General features: G+C 42.1%; 1 protein-coding gene across 1 annotated transcript; it reads left to right on the top strand.

Annotated features, from left to right (window-relative positions):
- Positions 1–954: 954 nt before the first annotated feature.
- Gpr6 (G protein-coupled receptor 6) lies at positions 955–2142 on the top strand. Its single transcript, XM_090337689.1, has one exon. It carries the CDS (start codon positions 958–960, stop codon positions 2050–2052), a length of 1095 nt encoding a protein of 364 aa, XP_090193815.1. The 5' UTR covers positions 955–957; the 3' UTR covers positions 2053–2142.
- The last annotated feature ends 16794 nt before the right edge of the window (positions 2143–18936 follow it).

Genomic DNA, 18936 nt, shown 5'->3' with positions numbered 1-18936 from the left:
GGAGCCTTCTCTCCGCTCACCCTCGGGGCGCTGTCTGGTCTTGGGGCGGAGGGGGGGATTCTCTTCAGCCCTCCTCCCCGCTCTGGAGGGCCCCGTGGGCTCGAGCCCCGCGAGGTGTCTGGGCGAGGGTTGGGGAGGCGCGGGGGAGCCTGCTGGCGGGCCGGGGCGCGCGGTCTCCGCTCGCAGCCCGGAGCCTGACGTCAGCTGTCAATCTCCCGCGGGCGCGGAGCCCGGGGCCGCCTCTCCTGCCACTCACTTGTCTCTCACTTGCCTCGGCGCGGGCACAGCGACAGGCGTCCCGCGCTGGCCTCCTCGCCGGGCCCGGCCGCCTCCCGCTAGGCAGCCGCTCGGTGGGAGCGCAGCCCCGCGGCTCCCCGAGGCCCTGACTCCCCAGGTGAGTGGCCCAGCTGCCCGGGATAAAGTCGCCCGAGGGCGGGGAAGGGTGAAGAAAGGTTGGCATTGGGGGACTCTCTCAAGATCGGAGAGATGGGGCGAAGCTGCACCACCTGGTCAGCCCCGCGCGCGCCCGTCCCCCTTCTTTCCAGCCCCACTTCCTAGTGGTTCCCCGGGCTCCGGGAGGGCGCCAAGTTCGCGTTCAGCACCGCGGACAGCGGCCCCGCCGGGGCCGGGATCCCACTTGGAGGCATGTTAGGTAGGGCGCGTGTGCCAGCGCAGGCATACCTCTGGGGCCCGTCGGGGTGCCCACGAGTGCGTTTGTCCGTGCGTGTTATCTGTGCGAACCCGCAGACGTCGGCGCGGGCACTCCACGCGCAACAAGTGTGCATGGATCTCGGGTGCCACCCCGCTCCGCCCGGGGCCCCGGGGCTCGGGGCCGCTCCCTCCTTCCACTGGGGCCCTGCGGACCGGGTCCCTGGGAGATCCCGGAGCCCCGCAGCTCACGCCGGCTCTGCCTCCCTCCCTCCCCTCTCTCTGCGCAGGGAGCAGCATCTGGCCGGGATGAACGCGAGCGCCGCGTCGCTTAACGAGTCCCAGGTGGTGGTGGCTGCGGCTGCGGCCGAGGGAGCGGCGGCGGCGGCCACGGCAGCCGGGGCGCCTGACCCCGGCGAGTGGGGACCCCGCGCAGCGGCGGCGCTGGGGGGCGGCGGCGCGGCGAATGGGTCCCTGGAGCTGTCCTCCCAGCTGCCCGCCGGGCCGCCTGGCCTGCTGCTGTCGGCGGTGAACCCGTGGGACGTGCTGCTGTGCGTGTCCGGGACGGTGATCGCCGGCGAGAACGCTCTGGTGGTGGCGCTTATCGCGTCCACGCCGGCGCTGCGCACGCCCATGTTCGTGTTGGTGGGGAGCCTGGCCACCGCCGACCTGCTGGCCGGCTGCGGCCTCATCCTTCACTTCGTGTTCCAGTACGTGGTGCCCTCCGAGACGGTGAGTCTGCTCACGGTGGGCTTCCTCGTGGCCTCCTTCGCCGCCTCGGTCAGCAGCCTGCTGGCCATCACGGTGGACCGGTACCTGTCCCTCTACAACGCGCTCACCTATTACTCGCGCCGGACCCTGTTGGGCGTGCACCTGCTGCTGGCCGCCACCTGGACGGCGTCCCTGGGCCTGGGCCTGCTGCCCGTGCTCGGCTGGAACTGCCTGGGCGAGCGCGCCGCCTGCAGCGTGGTGCGCCCGCTCACGCGCAGCCACGTGGCGCTGCTCTCGGCGGCCTTCTTCGCGGTCTTTGGCGTCATGCTGCACCTGTACGTGCGCATCTGCCAGGTGGTCTGGCGCCATGCGCACCAGATCGCTCTGCAGCAGCACTGCCTGGCGCCGCCCCACCTCGCCGCCACCCGGAAGGGCGTGGGAACTCTGGCCGTGGTGCTGGGCACTTTCGGGGTCAGCTGGCTGCCCTTCGCCATCTACTGCGTGGTCGGTAGCCAGGAGGACCCAGCCATCTACACCTACGCCACCCTGCTACCCGCCACCTACAACTCCATGATCAACCCCATCATCTATGCCTTCCGCAACCAGGAGATTCAGCGCGCCCTGTGGCTCCTGTTCTGTGGCTGTTTCCAGTCCAAAGTGCCCTTCCGCTCCAGGTCCCCCAGTGAGGTCTGAAGGGCTCCCCCTGTGTCCTCTCACCAACACCACATCTCCAACAAGCCAGCCTTGGGTGAGCTTCTCGGTGCCTGCTGAAGAACTCTGAGGGCCCCAGGGGGTGAATCTCACTTGGGAGAAGGGAGACAGGGGGGTGCGGGGGGGGGGGGGGAGAAAAGAAGGGCTAAATAGAAATGCAACAAACTCACAAGGACCAAGAGGCTTGTTGGCACTTTACATATACAGTGTATACATGTGTACATATATATACAAATATTTGTATCTTCTGGGGGAGGTTCAGGATGTAGAGCTTCCCCTTCTGTGAAAAACTAACAACAAAAAAACCGATGTGGTTGTATATTCAAGTCATACATCACATTTGTCAAGTGAAGACATTCCAATACTGCTTAATAATAGCACTTTATTTTTAGCTGCTGAACTGCCAAAACAGTGTTGCCATTTTCAGGGGCAGGGGAAAGTGGGTAAAAGGTGTATTTTTTGTTGTTTGTGATGGAATATTTTACTGTAATGCATCAGGTGGAAACATATTTTGTACACAAATAAATACATTATGAAAATAGACTTTGGAGCATGTGATCGATGATAAAATTACTATGTGAGAGCTGAGTTCTGAATGCATTTTACTGAGAAGGTTAATTACATTCCATCAACCTCTTAGGAAATCTTTTTTAAAAAAAAATCATATTCATTTGCATATTGTTCATCAATTTCTGCTGAACTGCCAAATGGGTCAGTGACAGGAAGACAGTAACAGTGTTCCCAGAACACTAAGGGGTATACATTATTGACACTGTTAATCTACTTTCTTGGTTGCTGGGTTTTGGAAGACAAGTTTCAGAGGATGAAACTATTTCTCCATATTATCACAATATATTTCCATATTATCACATGTGCACTGTGAGGCCCTGTGAAGAAATATGCCCACGATGCATATGCTTGAGCCTTTGAAAAATACACATAAGCAACTTTATGTGTAGATTTCACATTTATTGTCTACTGTATGCTAGACACAATCCTAGAGTGAGACATACTGCAATAAAGTAAATGGGAAAGTCTCTGTCCTAATGATATTATATTCTAGTAGAGGGGTTGGCCTACAAACAAATCAAATATATAATCCACACATACATACATGTATGTGTACTTATACATATGTATAATATATTTATAACATTGTGTTGGAAAAATGCCCAAGAGGAAACTTAAGGAAGATGAGGATACCCCATTGGTAGGGGTAACTGGAGAGTTCGAATTTAGAAAGTAAGCTCAGCAAAGTGGAATGTAGGACATACTCCTTCATGGGAGAATTTTCTAGGCATAGAAAGCAAGTTCAAAAACTTCAGAGGGGAGCATGCCTGGCAAGTCCAAGGACTTCCCCTTGGGCAAAAATGGCAGTGACTTGTAGTGAACAAGGGCTAGGGGCAGTTTATACTGGGAATTGTGATGATGAACTTTCTGATCAAACCTGATCCTAGAGTATTCAGATAATTGGTCAAATAATCTAAATATTTCCTGAGAGTGATTTGGATGTGATTAACATTTAAAGGAGTGAACTCTAAGAAAAGTAGGTTGACCCTCACAATATAGGTGTGTCCCATGCACTGGTTTCCTGGCTTAAATAGCATAGAAACATTGCATCTGCAACATGATGATGCCTTGGAAATAAAAACAGGTCTGCAGCCTGCTGGCCTATCTCTCAGATCTTGAATTTCTGGAATCATACAAACCACTTCTCCATAACAAATTTCAGTACACACACATACTTGCACGCACACACACAGAATCTCTAGTTTTATACTCATAAATGGAAAGCTCATGTGGACATATCATTTGTATATTTACATAGCATAACAAACACTCCTACAGTCTGCCATCGCTTCAAGCACTTAACAAATATAAACTCATTAAATTCCCATAATAATCCTGAGTTGATCAAATTTCAGTAAGAAATCAATGGCACAGATAAGGTGACTGAGGAGAGCTGAATGGTTCTAAGTGTGAACATGGCTAGTGGAATTTGACAAGACATAGGGAAACTCCTTCCCCAGCCCACAGTTACATCCGATGAGCTGCCAGAAGCGGAGAGTACTGCAACCAGAGGAGAAAGCTGCAGATACTGGCTGACCAGCAGGAGTTGGAGACCTTGGAAAAGGAAAGCAGCATTGCTGAGGTATGGTCTGATAGGGAGAGAGCTGGAAGAATAAACTACTGGACTAGTACTTCCTTCTATTCTATCTTCTGATGGTGACTTTCCTTAATGAAATTAAACCAGAAGCAGGAGAGCAAGTCAACTATTTGTAAATTATATTTTATTAGATTTAACTAGTTGTACAAAGGGGTAACTGTATAATAGAGAAGTTTATTAGTATAATGGATTTTTTGTTGTGGGTCATGGGGCTTGAATTTGGCCTGAGCACTGTCCCTGAGCTCTTCAGCTCAAGGCTACTGCCCTACCCTTGAGCCAAGCCCCACTTCCCATTTTCTAGAGGTCAATTAAAGATAAGTCTCAGGTCCTTTTGTGCCTGGGCTGGCTTTGAACCTTGATCCTCGGATCTCAGCCTCCTGAATAGCTAGGATTATAGGCATGGGCCACCTTGCCTGGCTAGTACAATGGAACTTAACCCATGCCTCCCTGTTTATCACTCAGCAAGACAACTCATATATATATATATACATATATATGTATACATATATATGTATATATGTATACATATATATATGTAAAGATGATGTACTGAGGGGTTACAACTACATAAATCAGGTAATGAGTACATTTCTTCTGGAACTGTTACCCTTCCCTCACTGTCTATCAGTTTTTCCCTACCATCCTCACTCACAAATTGTATAATATATTTTCAAAATTAGTATCTAGTGAGTACCACTGCTGTATTTGTTCACCCTCTGTCCCAATCTTTCTTTGCCCCCCTTTACCGTCCCTCAAACAGATAGATTTACAAACAAGATACAAGGTACAGAAAACAAAAACAGAAACAAAGGAAAAACCTCTCATTTCCATTTCTTAGAGTTCGTTTCAATAAAAAAATATTTGATATGATTGTACGCACATAGCTATTGAGCTTTTGTGACCCTCTCCTAAGATTATCTTCCTTTGGTCTCACTGTGTGAATAGCAAAGCAGCTGTTGATGAAGGACACACATCACTTTCCCTGAGGACCAGGCTGATCTACTGGCCCAAATCCAGAACATTTAGCACTGATGCTATGACCAGGTACTGTTACAGACAAGAAAACAGAAGCACAGGGTGATTAGCTGTGTGTCTGGAGTTCGGGAGAAAGGGATCTAAGCTAACACACCAACTTGGGATTTACTAACCTAGAGATGATATTTAAAGCAATGGGTGCAGATTGGACGACTTGTGGATAGGGAAGAGGGTTAAGGATTAATTTTACTGCTCAGAAATAAAAAAGACAAGGAGGAAAAATGGATGAAAGCAGAAAAAAAAAACTGGTGAGAGAAAACAAAAGGAAAGAAAAGAGGGAAGAAACCAAGAGAGCACAGTGACCCAAAAAGAAGAAGACACAAATGTTTGGAGAAGTAGTTATCTGGTCTAATAGTGTTGAGAAAATAAGTAAAATAAGGACTTAAAACTAGAAATTTTTTTAATGTCAATGTCACTAGTGAGTGAACCAGAGATGTTTCACGCAAGGGAGAGGGGAAATGAAGCTGCTTGTAGAAGATACAAGAGAAAATGCAATCCCATCCCCAGCAGTTTCCCAGCAGAAATGTGACCTTTTCAACATTCTAAAACCCAGTATGCTAAGCCTTGAGCTAAAGAGGTCAGGGACAGTGCCCAGGCTGAGTTCAAGCCCCATGACCCACAAACAACAAAAACGCAGTATGCTTTACTATGTCTATAAATTGAGAGCTGCGGATATCCGAGTAAGTACTCATTCGTCAAGTGCAAAGTTTCTAGAAAACTAATGTTTATGGACTCTTCGGTACCATTGGAGGTTATTTGTGTGTGGAATGCCATCTGGCATACAGAAGCTCAGCGCATCAACTTTCTAAATGCAGTGGGGAAAACTGTTTCAGAGATGGAACAAAAGTGAATTGATACACTTCAGAACTATAAAGAACAAAGTTTACTGGGCAGATCAACAACAACAAGAAGTAACAATCAACTTGTCAATAACTCTTAGTTACAATGTTAGATAATGTGTGTAGTGTTGATAGGCTTGCCACCGACCAATCTGTGGTGTGAGGCTAGATCTTGAAACATTTCTATAGAGAAATGTCACATCTACTTTTAGTACATCATATATGAATTAAGAATCTCCTGTGATAAAAGTCTACGATAGTTGCTGGAAACATACAGTCTTTGAGAAAGATAAACGTCATTCCATTAGCTAACTACCCTATCTCCTCTGTTGTCTAGTGGGCATCCTACTTTTAACACATTTAAAATTGAGTCACTGATTTTTTTTTACCTCCAAATATATTCCTTATTTACTATCTAACTTAATGGCAATGCCATCTTTTCAATTATGCAAGCCAGAAAACTCTGAATCACACCTCGCCTTTTTCTCCTATGGTGTCAGCAAAGCTCATTGTCCTTTCCTTCAAAAAATATACCCAGACTACAGCCACTTCTCCCATTGGGTACACTATGAACACCGTCCAGAATTACTGCAGTAGTCTCCTATCTGCTCTCCTGATTTAGTTCTTATGTCTTCAGTGTGCCTACCAACAGTTGCTCCTTTACCTACTCTTTAGAGCTGGGCCTACCCCACCAGAACTGGACTTTAGTGCAAAGGAACTAACTTGGAAAGGATGACTATAGACCACAGAAATAGTCCTTGGTAAGAATTACTTAGAGGGCTGGGAGTTTGGCCTAGTGGTTGAGTGCTTGCCTAGCATGCACGAGGACCTGGGTTCGATTCCTCGGTACCACATACATAGGAAAAAAAAAGCCGGAAATGGTTCTGTGGCTCAAGTGGTAGAGCTCTAGCCTTGAGAAAGCCCAAGGACAGTGCTCAGGCCCTGAACTCAAGCCAGGACTGGCAAAAAAAAAAATCTGAGGTATGATATTCCTTTGGGCCAGGAGTTTGGCCTAGTGGTTAAAGTGCTTGCCTAGCATGAACGAAGACCCGGGTTCGATTCCTTGGTACCACATTCATAGAAAAAAGCTGGAAGTGGTGCTGAGGCTCAAGTGGTAGAGCTCTAACCTTGAGAAAGTCTAAGAACAGTGCTCAAGCCCAGGACTGACCCCCCCAAAAAAAGAATTACTTAGAGCGGGTGCAGTGGCTCATGTCTGTAATCCTAGCTACTCAGGAGGCTGAGATCTGAGGATTAAGGTTCAAAGTCAGCCCAGGCAAAAAAGACCCGAGACTCTTATATCCAATTAACTTCTAGAAAAGGGGAAGTGGGGCTTGGTTCAAGGGTAGGGTGGTAGCCTTGAGCTGAAGAGCTCAGGGACAGTGTCCAGGCTGAGTTCAAGTCCCATGATCCACAAAGAAAAAAAGAAAGGATTTTTTTTAAACAGAGAATCACCAAACTCATTTCTAGAGGACCTGATATCTGGTCTAGAAGTGAGGAATACAGAGCAAGCCATGAGGTCTCACTTGTCCTAGCATATTAGGTTCTTATTGCTGCTGTAACAAGTTGCAACAAACTTGGTAGTACCCTTAAAATAAACATGCTCATTGCTTTTCCCCCCATCCCCACCCACATGTTGTATAGTTCAACATAGTGTCCAGTGAGGATCTAGTGAGGATCTTTTGTTCACTCTGTCCCATCATTTCTGTGCTCCCCTTACCTTCCTCAAAAAAAGTAAACTTACAGAGAAGACTTACGGAAGATACAGAAATAAAAAACAGCAACGAAGGAGGAAAACAAACAAATAAAACCCACAAGGAAAAGTAACAAAAGAATTCTTGTTTCCATTTCTTGGAGTTCATTTTGATACATATCATTTAAAATGATCATATGTACATAACTACTGAAAATTTTTTATCCTCTCCTAAGAATATCCTGCTTTGGTCTCACTGTGTGAATGTTTAGAGTCTTGTGTAATTTTTCATGTCCAAGGGCATTTTTTAACCATCTGGTTAAACAATCACTTGTAGATTTATAGACATGTTCTAGATACCACAAATGATGGAAATCATGCAACTATGTTTCTTTGGTTCTGGCTTACTTTCACTTAATATATAATTTCTCCATGTCTTTCCATTTCCTTACAGATGTTGCAGTATCATTCTTTCGAATGGAATCATAGAATTCTATTTTGTATATATACCACATTTTCCTTATTTATTCATCTACTGAAGAGCATCTGGGTTTATTTTACATCTCAGCTATGGTAAACACTGCTGCAATGAACTAGAGAATATTAAAAGTCCCCAAATTAGCAATAAAAAATCCTTAGCAGGAAGAACAGTGTCGGAGGAATATCAATACCAAACTTCAAACTATTATAAAGCCATAGTAATAAAAACAGCTTGGTACTGGCGCAAGAATAGAGCTAAGGACCAATGGGATAGAATAAAAGACCCATAAATGAGCCCACCGGCCTATAGACATATTTGATATGAAAGCCAAAAATACAGGATGGAAGAAAGACGGTTTCTTCAATAAATAGTTCTAGTAGAACGGTCTATATACATACAGAAAACTGAAGTTAGACTCATATATCACCTTATACCAGAATCAATCCCAAATGGATCAAAGACCTCAGTGTAAGGCCAGATAGAATGAAAATATCACAGGAAGGATAGAGGAAACACCAGAGCTCCTAGTTATGGGTAGAAAGTTCCTAAGTAAAGATCCAGAATCACAACAAATCAAAGAAAGACTGGATAAATGGAAGTGCATTAAATTGACTTTTTTTTTGAGACTGAGTGTGTCTACAGAGCTGAGGTTGGCAACCAAGAATGAAATACATTGTTAGATGAAGGGGAGAGTAAAGATCACTGGAAAGTCTGAAGCTAGGAGATAGGAAATGATGCTTGTTAGATGAGGCTTTCCAGAGGGAGGATGGGATCCAGGACACCGGGTCAGGAGTAGGTGGGGATGCAGCTTCTCTGTTCTGATAAGAAGCAAGGTGGGAATAATTGGTACGGATAGATCTAAGTTTATAGTGGTGGGAGGAAGTGCACAGAGTTCTTACTTGACAACCTCAATTTATCTGAAGGAGGAATGCCAGTTAAGAGACAATTACAAGAAGCATCACGAACTGAGTTGATGATAATGGGAACAAAGCTGCATACTTTGAGATGTTACCATCCTTTAATTGAAGTTCAAAGTCAGACCATTGTAAGCATTGCAAGGATGTCAGGCAGGTAGAATTCATATAGATGGGTGGTCAGGATGCAAAATGATACAAACACATTGGGAAATATACTGGTGGATTCTTGCAGTGCAAAGTGTTCCTACCATACAACTCAGTCTTTCCATTTCTAAGTATTTCACGGAGGAAAAGGATAGAATGTGTCCATTGAAAGACTCACAGGAATTGTCATAGCTTTCTTTGTCAAAAGGTGTGATCAGCTCAATATCCATCAACAGGTGAATAAATAAACAGATCATGGCACATCCATATGACAGAAAGTTATGCAGGAATTAAAAGGAATGAGTTATTCATTTGCACATAACCTGGATGAGTCTTCGAGTACCAATACTTCATAAAAGAAGCTAGAAAAATAAAAAGAAAATGTACTGTAAACCTTATTTCTATAAAATTCTTGAAGACGTATACTAACAGAAAGCAGATTGATGGCTGGAATTAAAGGACAGGAATGAGAAAGAGGAGAAGGGATAGATAAAGGGCATGAGACATAAAGGGAATGTAAATCAAAGCACCACTGAGATTCCATCTCACCCCAGTAAGAATGGCCAAAATGAAGAGTACAATCAACAACAAAGGCTAGTGGGGATGTGGGGAAAAGGAAACTCTACTCCACTGTTGGTGAGAATGTAAACTAGTGCAACTATGATAGACAGTTTGGAGAGTCATCAAAACACTAAACATATATCTACCTTATAATCCAGCTATCTCACTCTTGAGTATTTATCTAAAAGATTTCAAACCAGGTTATGAATGCAGATGGTCTACAATGGATCAAGAAAATATATCTGTGTATGAATTTTACTTATGCAACAGGAAGGATATTATTATGTCATTGTCAGAGAAATAAATGGATCTGGAAAAAATTATGTCAAATGAAGTAAGTGAGGCTCAGAGCCATCTAAATTATAAACATCTATGAACCTCATATGCATATATGCATAAACAAATTGTCTAAAGTGTGGTATATGCAAAGAAAGAATTCAGTAATGCAACTCTTTGGAACTATTAACTTATAGTTCTATAGATGGAGCATCATTTCTTTTTCTCATATGTTTTTATTGTAATTAATAGAAGGGTTACATTATATTTGCCAGATAGAATGTGCATTAATTCACATACATTGATACCCTTTCTCATGTCAAGGAGCATCATTTCTTTACAAAGCCATTGTGGGTTTTTTTGCCAGTCCTGGGGCTTAAACTCAGGGCCTGGGCACTGTCCTTGGACTTTCCTCAAGGATAGAGCTCTACCACTTGAGCCACAGGATCATTTCTGGCTTTTCTATGTAGTGGTACCAAGGAATCAAACCTGGGTCTTCATGCATGCTAGGCAAGCACTCTACCCCTAGGCTAAACTACTGGTCCCATGCAGCCATTGTTTTCGAAAGGCTTGTTATTAAGCATAACTGAACTGATGCTTATTAACTTATTAATCTTAACAACAACCTTCACACACTCGAAAAGGTGCTGTTCTCTGTTTCTCCTTCATCCTGCTCACTCTACCTTCATATGGCCAACAGATGGGTGAATCTGAAAGTATTTCATCAAATTATCTGACTAATAAACCAGGTCATATTAACTTTATATCTGTTATTATAGTATGATTCCTTCTCTGAACTTTAGTTTATTACAATTTTGTGAGACAATTAATATAAAGCCATCATAATTGCAGTTAAGTCATATTGAATGGTACTGTAATTATGATTGCTACTAATACATTGATGAATGCTAAATTTTCCAGTCTAGATTTTATATTCTTGTGCATTTTGTATTTCACATTTCGAATGGATTTATAAATATTTTCTCAAATATTACCTATTACTTTCAGTCATCTGTAAATCTCAAATTTTGCCACTTCAATAGTTTTAGCTGCTGCTCCAAAAATAACAACTTTGAACTGTTAAGATGTATCTTCAAAACAGTCATCCAAATCAATATTATGCGAATTGTTCCAATGAATTGAGATGGAAGTTTATGTATTTTCAATAACATCCTTGTCTTTGATTTCCAAATAAAATGTTTATATTTAGAAATCCCTGGAGAGAATCAATAATTCTATCATTTCTACTCTCTCATAATCATATTCTTTTTACAGAAAACAAACCAAAGCTACCAGCAAATACACACATTCTCCCTTTCTGCATTTTCTCCCTAACACACACACACACACACACACACACACACACACACACACACACACACACACTACACCATGTGTCTGGCCCACTCACTGGGAGGCTATGGTACAGATTCGTAATTTGTGTTCAAGGATCCTCTGCAAAACTCTCCCCTGGGAGAGCACAGCTGCAAAAAAGGCAGCTATAGAATAAGTATAGTCCAGAGGTGTAGATAATCAGCAAGGTAGACATGCTTAACTCAAGCATTGGCCAGATGAACACATTTGCATAGTGACATGCATAATGGAAGAAAGGGAAGTGACAGACTTACAGACACTAAGAAAATGCTCTGAGTTCAGTCACTTCCCAGCCTCTGCAAGCTGGGTATGCAAGTCAGAGTTGTGCCCTGAAGGTTTCCCCGCGTGTGTCACATTAACAGTGATTAAAGCCATCTGCAGTTGGGTGTTATTGTAATATTCAAGTAAGGTTTCTGTTAAAATAGAAGAATTGCCTCTTGGATGTTTAAATTACTGTTATTAATAAGAATGCACAGTGAATAAAGCATAAAACAGTTCTTTCACTTATGGAAAGGGTGTTAAATTCCTCTTTTTGTACACAAAGGTAATTATGAAAATGATGGCAGAGGGTAGCTGGATAATAATTTGTTTTTATACATATTGACAAATCTCATTTCTAGCACTGTGGCTGAATGTTTGCTTTATTATTGAAACAGCTGACTGCTGATTACCTTATCTTCTGTTGCTGTGGTATTTAATCCATGTGTGACAGATGTCACTGCAGAGATGGGGACCAAAGCAGCAGAACTCTCCATATCATGGAGAGTGCACGTGAACGCCACCCCATCTGGGGCTGGAGATGACACATAACTCCTAGGAACCTGTGGCTATTTGTGGTCATCTTCTCCCCCACAAAGTGACACTACCCATGCTTGTGCAGGAAGCCAGCTGCATCTCCTGGGAGTTTGGGCTGTGGTAGCAGAGAGGATTTTGGTTGGAGGAAACTATACAGGCCTTTTCAGACAAGTCCCCTGGGCTTCAGTGACTGGATCTCAGAGCAAATGCGTCACTGGTTGAACACTGCACTCACTACTCATAAATGAGGAACTCAGATGGAGAACTCAGTTTACCCAGAGTTCCTAGCTTGTCTTCCCCATCACAAGAGATACTCAGCATGCTGTGAGCCATATAGACTCGAGAATACTTTGAACTCTTTTCAGAGCCTCTCTGCTGAGAAATCAGTCTGGTGGTTGATGACAGTCTTTGGCTAAGTATTCAGGAAGCTTGAGGATAAATTGAATCACACCACAGCTAAATACTCTTGAACCAGAAATTCAGTCCAGGTCCCACTCTGTGTCTTTCCAATACTCAGAGCAGCATCTTCAAAAACAAAATCATTCATGTGGCTATCATAGGGACTTTAGATAGAGCGTTTAGCCCATAAGTCAGTTTTCTACTTCCCTTGATTAAATTCAATGAAGATTTAATGAGTTTAAAGCGAAAACTCATTCTATTAAAATATTATTAGAAAATGCAAATTGAATATTTATCAAGCTCTCACTTTCTAAACTTCAAAGAAATAAGCAAAGTGACAAGGTTATATAAAAATGAAAGGATATGTGCCAAAACAAATCCTACTCTAGCAAAATTTGAAGACAAAGAACACACTAGGGAAATATTTTAACTATTTGTTGAAATTACTTTTCAATTGCCTAAAGCTCTACATAGCAAGAAATTTCCCCCCAGACATTCTAGAAGTGCCCAACACCCAGTATAGCTAACTTGGGAAATTCTGGATTCCTAGGGGGCAAAGAATAGCCAGAGGCTACCAGGTAAGTCTGAAAATCCTTGCCATTATCACTTATTCGACTACCCAAATACATTTATTAATAAAACGTTCATTAAGCACAGTTTACACCTAGGAACCCAGGATACTCATGTTCCATACATTTTTTTTAGAGACAGCTACTGCACCTGCAGAAAAATTACTTTTGCTGGAAGAATGATTAGAAGATTTCATATCTGTATGATATTACATGATAAATAAAAGATGGATTTTGCTTTGCCTAAAACAAAATAATTATGACTTAAAAATTACTCCTTTGACAAAAGCACATTCCCTACAAACTAGGAAAGTCATTTCATTCCGTTCTGCTTCTAATAGCAACTGAACTGACTGTAGTGAGAAATGGGTATTGCCAGGTATTTCTGGACATTCCTGATCTGGGTACATTGTGTGTGTGTGTGTGTGTGTGTGTGTGTGTGTGTGTGTGTGTGTGTATGTGTGTGTGTGTTTGTATGTGTGTGGGGGATGTGTGTGTGTGTTTGTATGTGTGTATGTGTGTATGCGTGTGTGTGTATGTGTGTGGGGGATGTGTTCAGCTTCTACTATGATCAGTTGGATTACATCGTATACTGTCTACCTTTGTCAGAAGTTGGGCGTAGGATCCACATTGATCTAACCAGACTTCAGCAAGATCCATATCTTGAGTGCAGTGTCTCCAGGATGGAAACAGACTGGATCTGCTCCAGGGACAGAGCTCAAGAAAAGGTGGGTAATTTCTACTGCCTCAATGCACACAGCTGCCCTGTCTCCTGTTCTTGGCCTTCTCTTCGTTCTGTCCATTATAGAACTCCCCAATATTCCTTCAGTATAGAAGGTGGCCAAATTTGGTTTGATTTCTGTTGCTTATAACCAAAGAATCATGGCTCCAATTCTTACTTGAAGATTTATTTCAAGGTCATAACACAATATGAAGTCTAAAAAGATGCTAAACCACTGCTAGATTGATAGCATTTGGGTTAGGACAAACGTGTTTGTGAGGAGGAAAGATGACAAGAAAATGAACCAAATTCAGAGAGTGTTAAAAATAGGAATACATTTGACTTTTTTTTATTTTCTCTATATTCCAAATTATTACTAACATGGCACACAAATAATAGAAACATTAATTTATATAAAGACAGTTTAAAGTATAAAGGGAGGGAAATCTTATCTAGTATTAAAGACAATGCAGCATTGTGACCTACTTACAATAGTTACAAATGCAATCTCGGTCTCTTGTTCCAAATTTCTAGTTCAATTTCCTGCCAGGATACTCAATGCACAGTAGCAGGGTCAACTCTTAATCAACTCTTAATCATGGTAGCAAGGAGCGGGGATGGTGTGGGCTTAGAGCAATCATCTCTCCGTGAGAACACTCAGCAACATATTTCAGAACGAAGGATGAGTCACTCAAAAACATGCTTGCCAGTGGAGTTTTACACAAAGTCCTACCATAAATAGTGGAAGCTATGTCCACAGGAGCCCACTAGAGTGGAAGGTCGGCTTTTATCCAGAGGTTTAAAAAGGCTTAAGAAGAACATTTCCTTCTTTTAGCTTAATTCATTCCAATTAAGAATTGATTTTGAAATTACAAAAGACAAGAAAGCTCACGTCCACTATTGTGTTCAAAAATAAATAGGATTAAGGTAGGCCAGAACTGAGTTGACTAATTTTTGTGTGTTTAATTCATGTCTAATTATCTGTAAGCGAAAGACTACTAGTGCCTTTATTTCATATATATATATATATATATATATATATATATATATGTACAACCTTGTATGGTAGTACACATAGCTACTAGCTACTCAAGGAGGCAGAGGCAAGAGGATTGCAAGTTTGAGATCAGTCCAGGCAAAAGTCACACAGTTTTAAAAACAAAATAAATGAAAGGATGACCTTGTTCAAGGGGGTAAAAGAGTGCTCATTACCTGACATAAAATGGTGGCCCCTTTTACAACACCTCAATAATGATTATTAAATTATTTTAAAACATAAAATGAAAAGGCCAGGGGTGGTGGCTCATGTCTGTAATCCTAACTACCCAGGAGGCTGAGATCTGAGGATTGAGATTCAAAGCCAGCCCGGGGAACTGGAAATTGGTGAGACTCTTATCTCTAATTAACTACTAGAAAACCAGAAGTTGGCCTGTGGCTCAATGGTTATGGCATTAGCCTGGAGCTAAAGAGCTCAAGACAGCACCCAGGCCCAGAGTTCAAGCCCAACAACTGATGAAAGAAAGAAAGAAAGAAAGAAAGAAAGAAAGAAAGAAAGAAAGAAAGAAAGAAAGAAAGAAAGAAAGAAAGAAAGAGAGAGAAAGAAAGGAAAGAGAGAAAGGAAGGAAGGAAAGAAAGAAAGGAAGGAAAGAAAGGAAGGAAGGAAAGAAAGGAAGGAAGAAAGAAAGGAAGGAAGAAAGAGAAAGAAAGAGAAAGAGAAAGAAAGAGAAAGAAAGAAAGAAAGAAAGAAAGAAAGAAAGAAAGAAAGAAAGAAAGAGCTTTCCTTTAAATGCATTTAAAAATTCAGACCAATTACCTCAGGTTTTCCAGGTTAATGAAAATTAATTCTCTTTTCCCTAATGTATTATATTTTAATTAACTCACTAGAAATGATTAAACAGTTCTAAAGTTATTTAAGCAACATGAAAAGATTTTAAAAGGTACAATCACCACTTACAACCACAATGTAAGATATGAATGATATTTAAAAAGCCTTCCTTAGTTAAATTGAAAAGATGAAATGTCACTTCAATTCAGCAATATAGTCTAATATATTCAGCATCCAGAAAAAACTGTATAAAGGCTTCACAAATGTTTTCCAATTATTCTAATGTTTCTTGGACAAAAAGAAGTTCAAAAATTGACATAACACCGTTTACATGATATAAATCACATCATAACCAGTAGGTGGAAATTTTTAGACACCCAAGTTTGAATGAGATCAAAGAGATGTGGAGTCATTGGAAAAGAAGCTAAGAAAAACACTTTGCGGAGATGCACTCTGAAAGTTAGGCTTTAGCTTTAACATTTCCTCCTTTAAGGTTGGATGAGCATCTTGCTGCTTTATCTTCAGAAAAGTCAGTGAACAGCAATTATTTCTGTTTGTACAAACTGCTTAGAAATTAAAATCAGCCAAATAATTTTGATTCCTCTGATAACTGAGTTGGATCAATCCAACAGTGTAGACAAAATTAGACAAAATATTGGCTAATACTTTTGATGTATGACTGGTTATTTCAGTGTGGGTAAAAAAAATGAAAGTCTTTGATGAAATACTACTGTATCTGGACTGGCTTTGAATGCATCTAGAAGTGGATATAGTTTATTATGTAGGAAATACTGCTTACAAGGACCCAGCGGTTCCTTAATCCACTTCCTACAATAAAAAGGGGGAAAGCAGAAAAAGTTGCTCATGCTGGAGACAGTTGAAATAAAGCAAGAACAATTGTTAGCTTTATCTGTTCAGCCTCAGCCCACCAGCCATTTTGATTAGGTCTAAGGCATTCCTGGGTAAACAACTATGAGATTTCCATATAATAATAGTTCTGTGGATTTTTTCCCCCAAACCATCAAGCCCCTCTGTGGGTAAGAAGTGACTGTGATCTAATATCTGATTCACGGTGAAACTGGGCATGTACATGCCTGCATACCTACACCTGCACATTTCAAAATGAATAATTATACCCTACCTTGTTCTCCAAAGGAGTTGAGATATTTGTGCACATGTGAAATAGAACTTAAATAGTTTTGCCATTTAAAATTTCTCCCTCTAAAATAAAACTCCATGAATATTTATTGCGCATTTGCATTAAAAAGGCAAACACCTTGTCATAAGACCCTTTTGTTCCCTTGGCTCCCATCACTCAAGCTTCTGATGAGTGAGGCTCCTACTTATATACAGAATGTGAGATTTGCTTTTGACTGAACTGTGATTAAGACTTTGAAAAACGTTACCTGTTAAAAAAAAAAAGTTTGCTTTTTCCAGAGACAGCTGCTTACAAGTCTCCTACCACAAGACCAGATTGCTTCTGGTCAAGGAAATGGGTGTTCTGCCTTGAATGTTCACACAGGCCTTCCCTGCTCCCCTCCCCCTCCCCTGAAAGTCCAATGCTGCTGGAGACTAGACTGCATTTCCCTCTGTCATTTCAGAAGCAGAAGGAAAGAAGCCATTTTCTTGTTAAACCAGAGCAAAAGAACCCAATCAGCAAAGATAATTCCATCATTTAAAAAAGTGGGAGAATAAATGTTCAGGTGAGAACATCACCCCCAGGACTCCCTCTTAAATCAATCTGCAGACTGAATCCCCACACGGCTCACATTGTTGCACTAAAAATGACCTTGACTGCTATAGTCACACAGCAAGGTAGGTCAGGACATATACTGGGCCCAAGGGCTCCAATCTGAGAGACGTAGGGACCAAAAATATAAGAGAAATTCTTTCAATCCAAGGTTGCGTGAAACAAAGAATTATAGCCACAATATTTTTTTTTTTGCCAGTCCTGGGCTTGGGCTCAGGGCCTAATTACTGTCCTTGGACTTTCTCAAGGCTAGCACTCTACCACTTGAGCCCCAGCACCACTCCCGGCTTTTTTCTATGTATGTGATACCGAGGAATTGAACCCAGGTCTTGGTGCATGCTAGGCAAGCACTCTACCACTAGGCCAAACTCCCGGCCCAACCACAATATTTTTTTTTAAAAAATCCAACATGATCACGTAACTATAGGTGAGCTACACTAATTGTGGGATGGAGAATTCAAGGTTGCCAAAATCCTGGTCCCCACCTTCTCTGTATCTCAGAGACTTACTGCTAAGGCCAATTTGCACTGATAGACTTGGGAACATTAAATAAATCAACCAGTGGAGAATGAAAACCTGTGAATGTGGTCACTGGCCAACCAAAATGCTTCCAAGTTATTTGAAACAGCCAGGCAAATTAAATATACAGACTAGAGATAATTCTCCAAATTATTTGTAAGGGATTAAACATTAAACCTGTTTCCAACACCTTCCCTTGAGCAGTTTTGGTTTTTTGTAGTTTATGAAGCTTGAACTCTGGGACTGGGCACTGTCCCTGACCTCTTCACCTCAAGGCTACCACCCTACCGGTGGAGCCACAGCGGCACTTTCCATTTTCCATTAATTAATTGGAGATAAGAGTCTCATATTCTTTTTTTATTTTTTATTGTAATTAATAAAAGAGTTACATGATATTTGCCAGATAGAAGGTGCATTAATTCATATACATTGATACCCTTTCATATGTCATGGTCCCCAGTACCCTCCCCCCACCCCCCCATCTTGTTTTCCCCCCTTCCCTATCCAATTTCAAATAACCAAATACAAATATATCTGATATATCAGACAACAAAGTGAGATACTGTAACAATATGAGATAACCAAGGGACAGCAAAAGAGATGAGAGATAACATAGTATGTTAAGGACAACAATCACTCATTATATGGCTTTTGTTTCTATATCCTAGAGGTCCTTTCAATTAGTGCTCAGGCTGACTTTGATCCTCGAGCCTCAGATCTCAGCCTCCTGAGTGGCTAGGATTACAGGCGTGAGCCACCACAGCCGGCCCTCCCAGCAGATTTGATAGTCCTCTAAATTGGTCT

This window comes from Megascapheus bottae, chromosome 8, assembly GCF_031878675.1.
Source record: "Megascapheus bottae isolate mThoBot1 chromosome 8, mThoBot2.hap1, whole genome shotgun sequence".
Taxonomy (NCBI): Eukaryota; Metazoa; Chordata; class Mammalia; order Rodentia; family Geomyidae; genus Megascapheus; species Megascapheus bottae.
The sequence above is the reverse complement of the archived record's forward strand: the minus strand, read 5'-3'. Positions and strand labels throughout refer to the sequence as shown.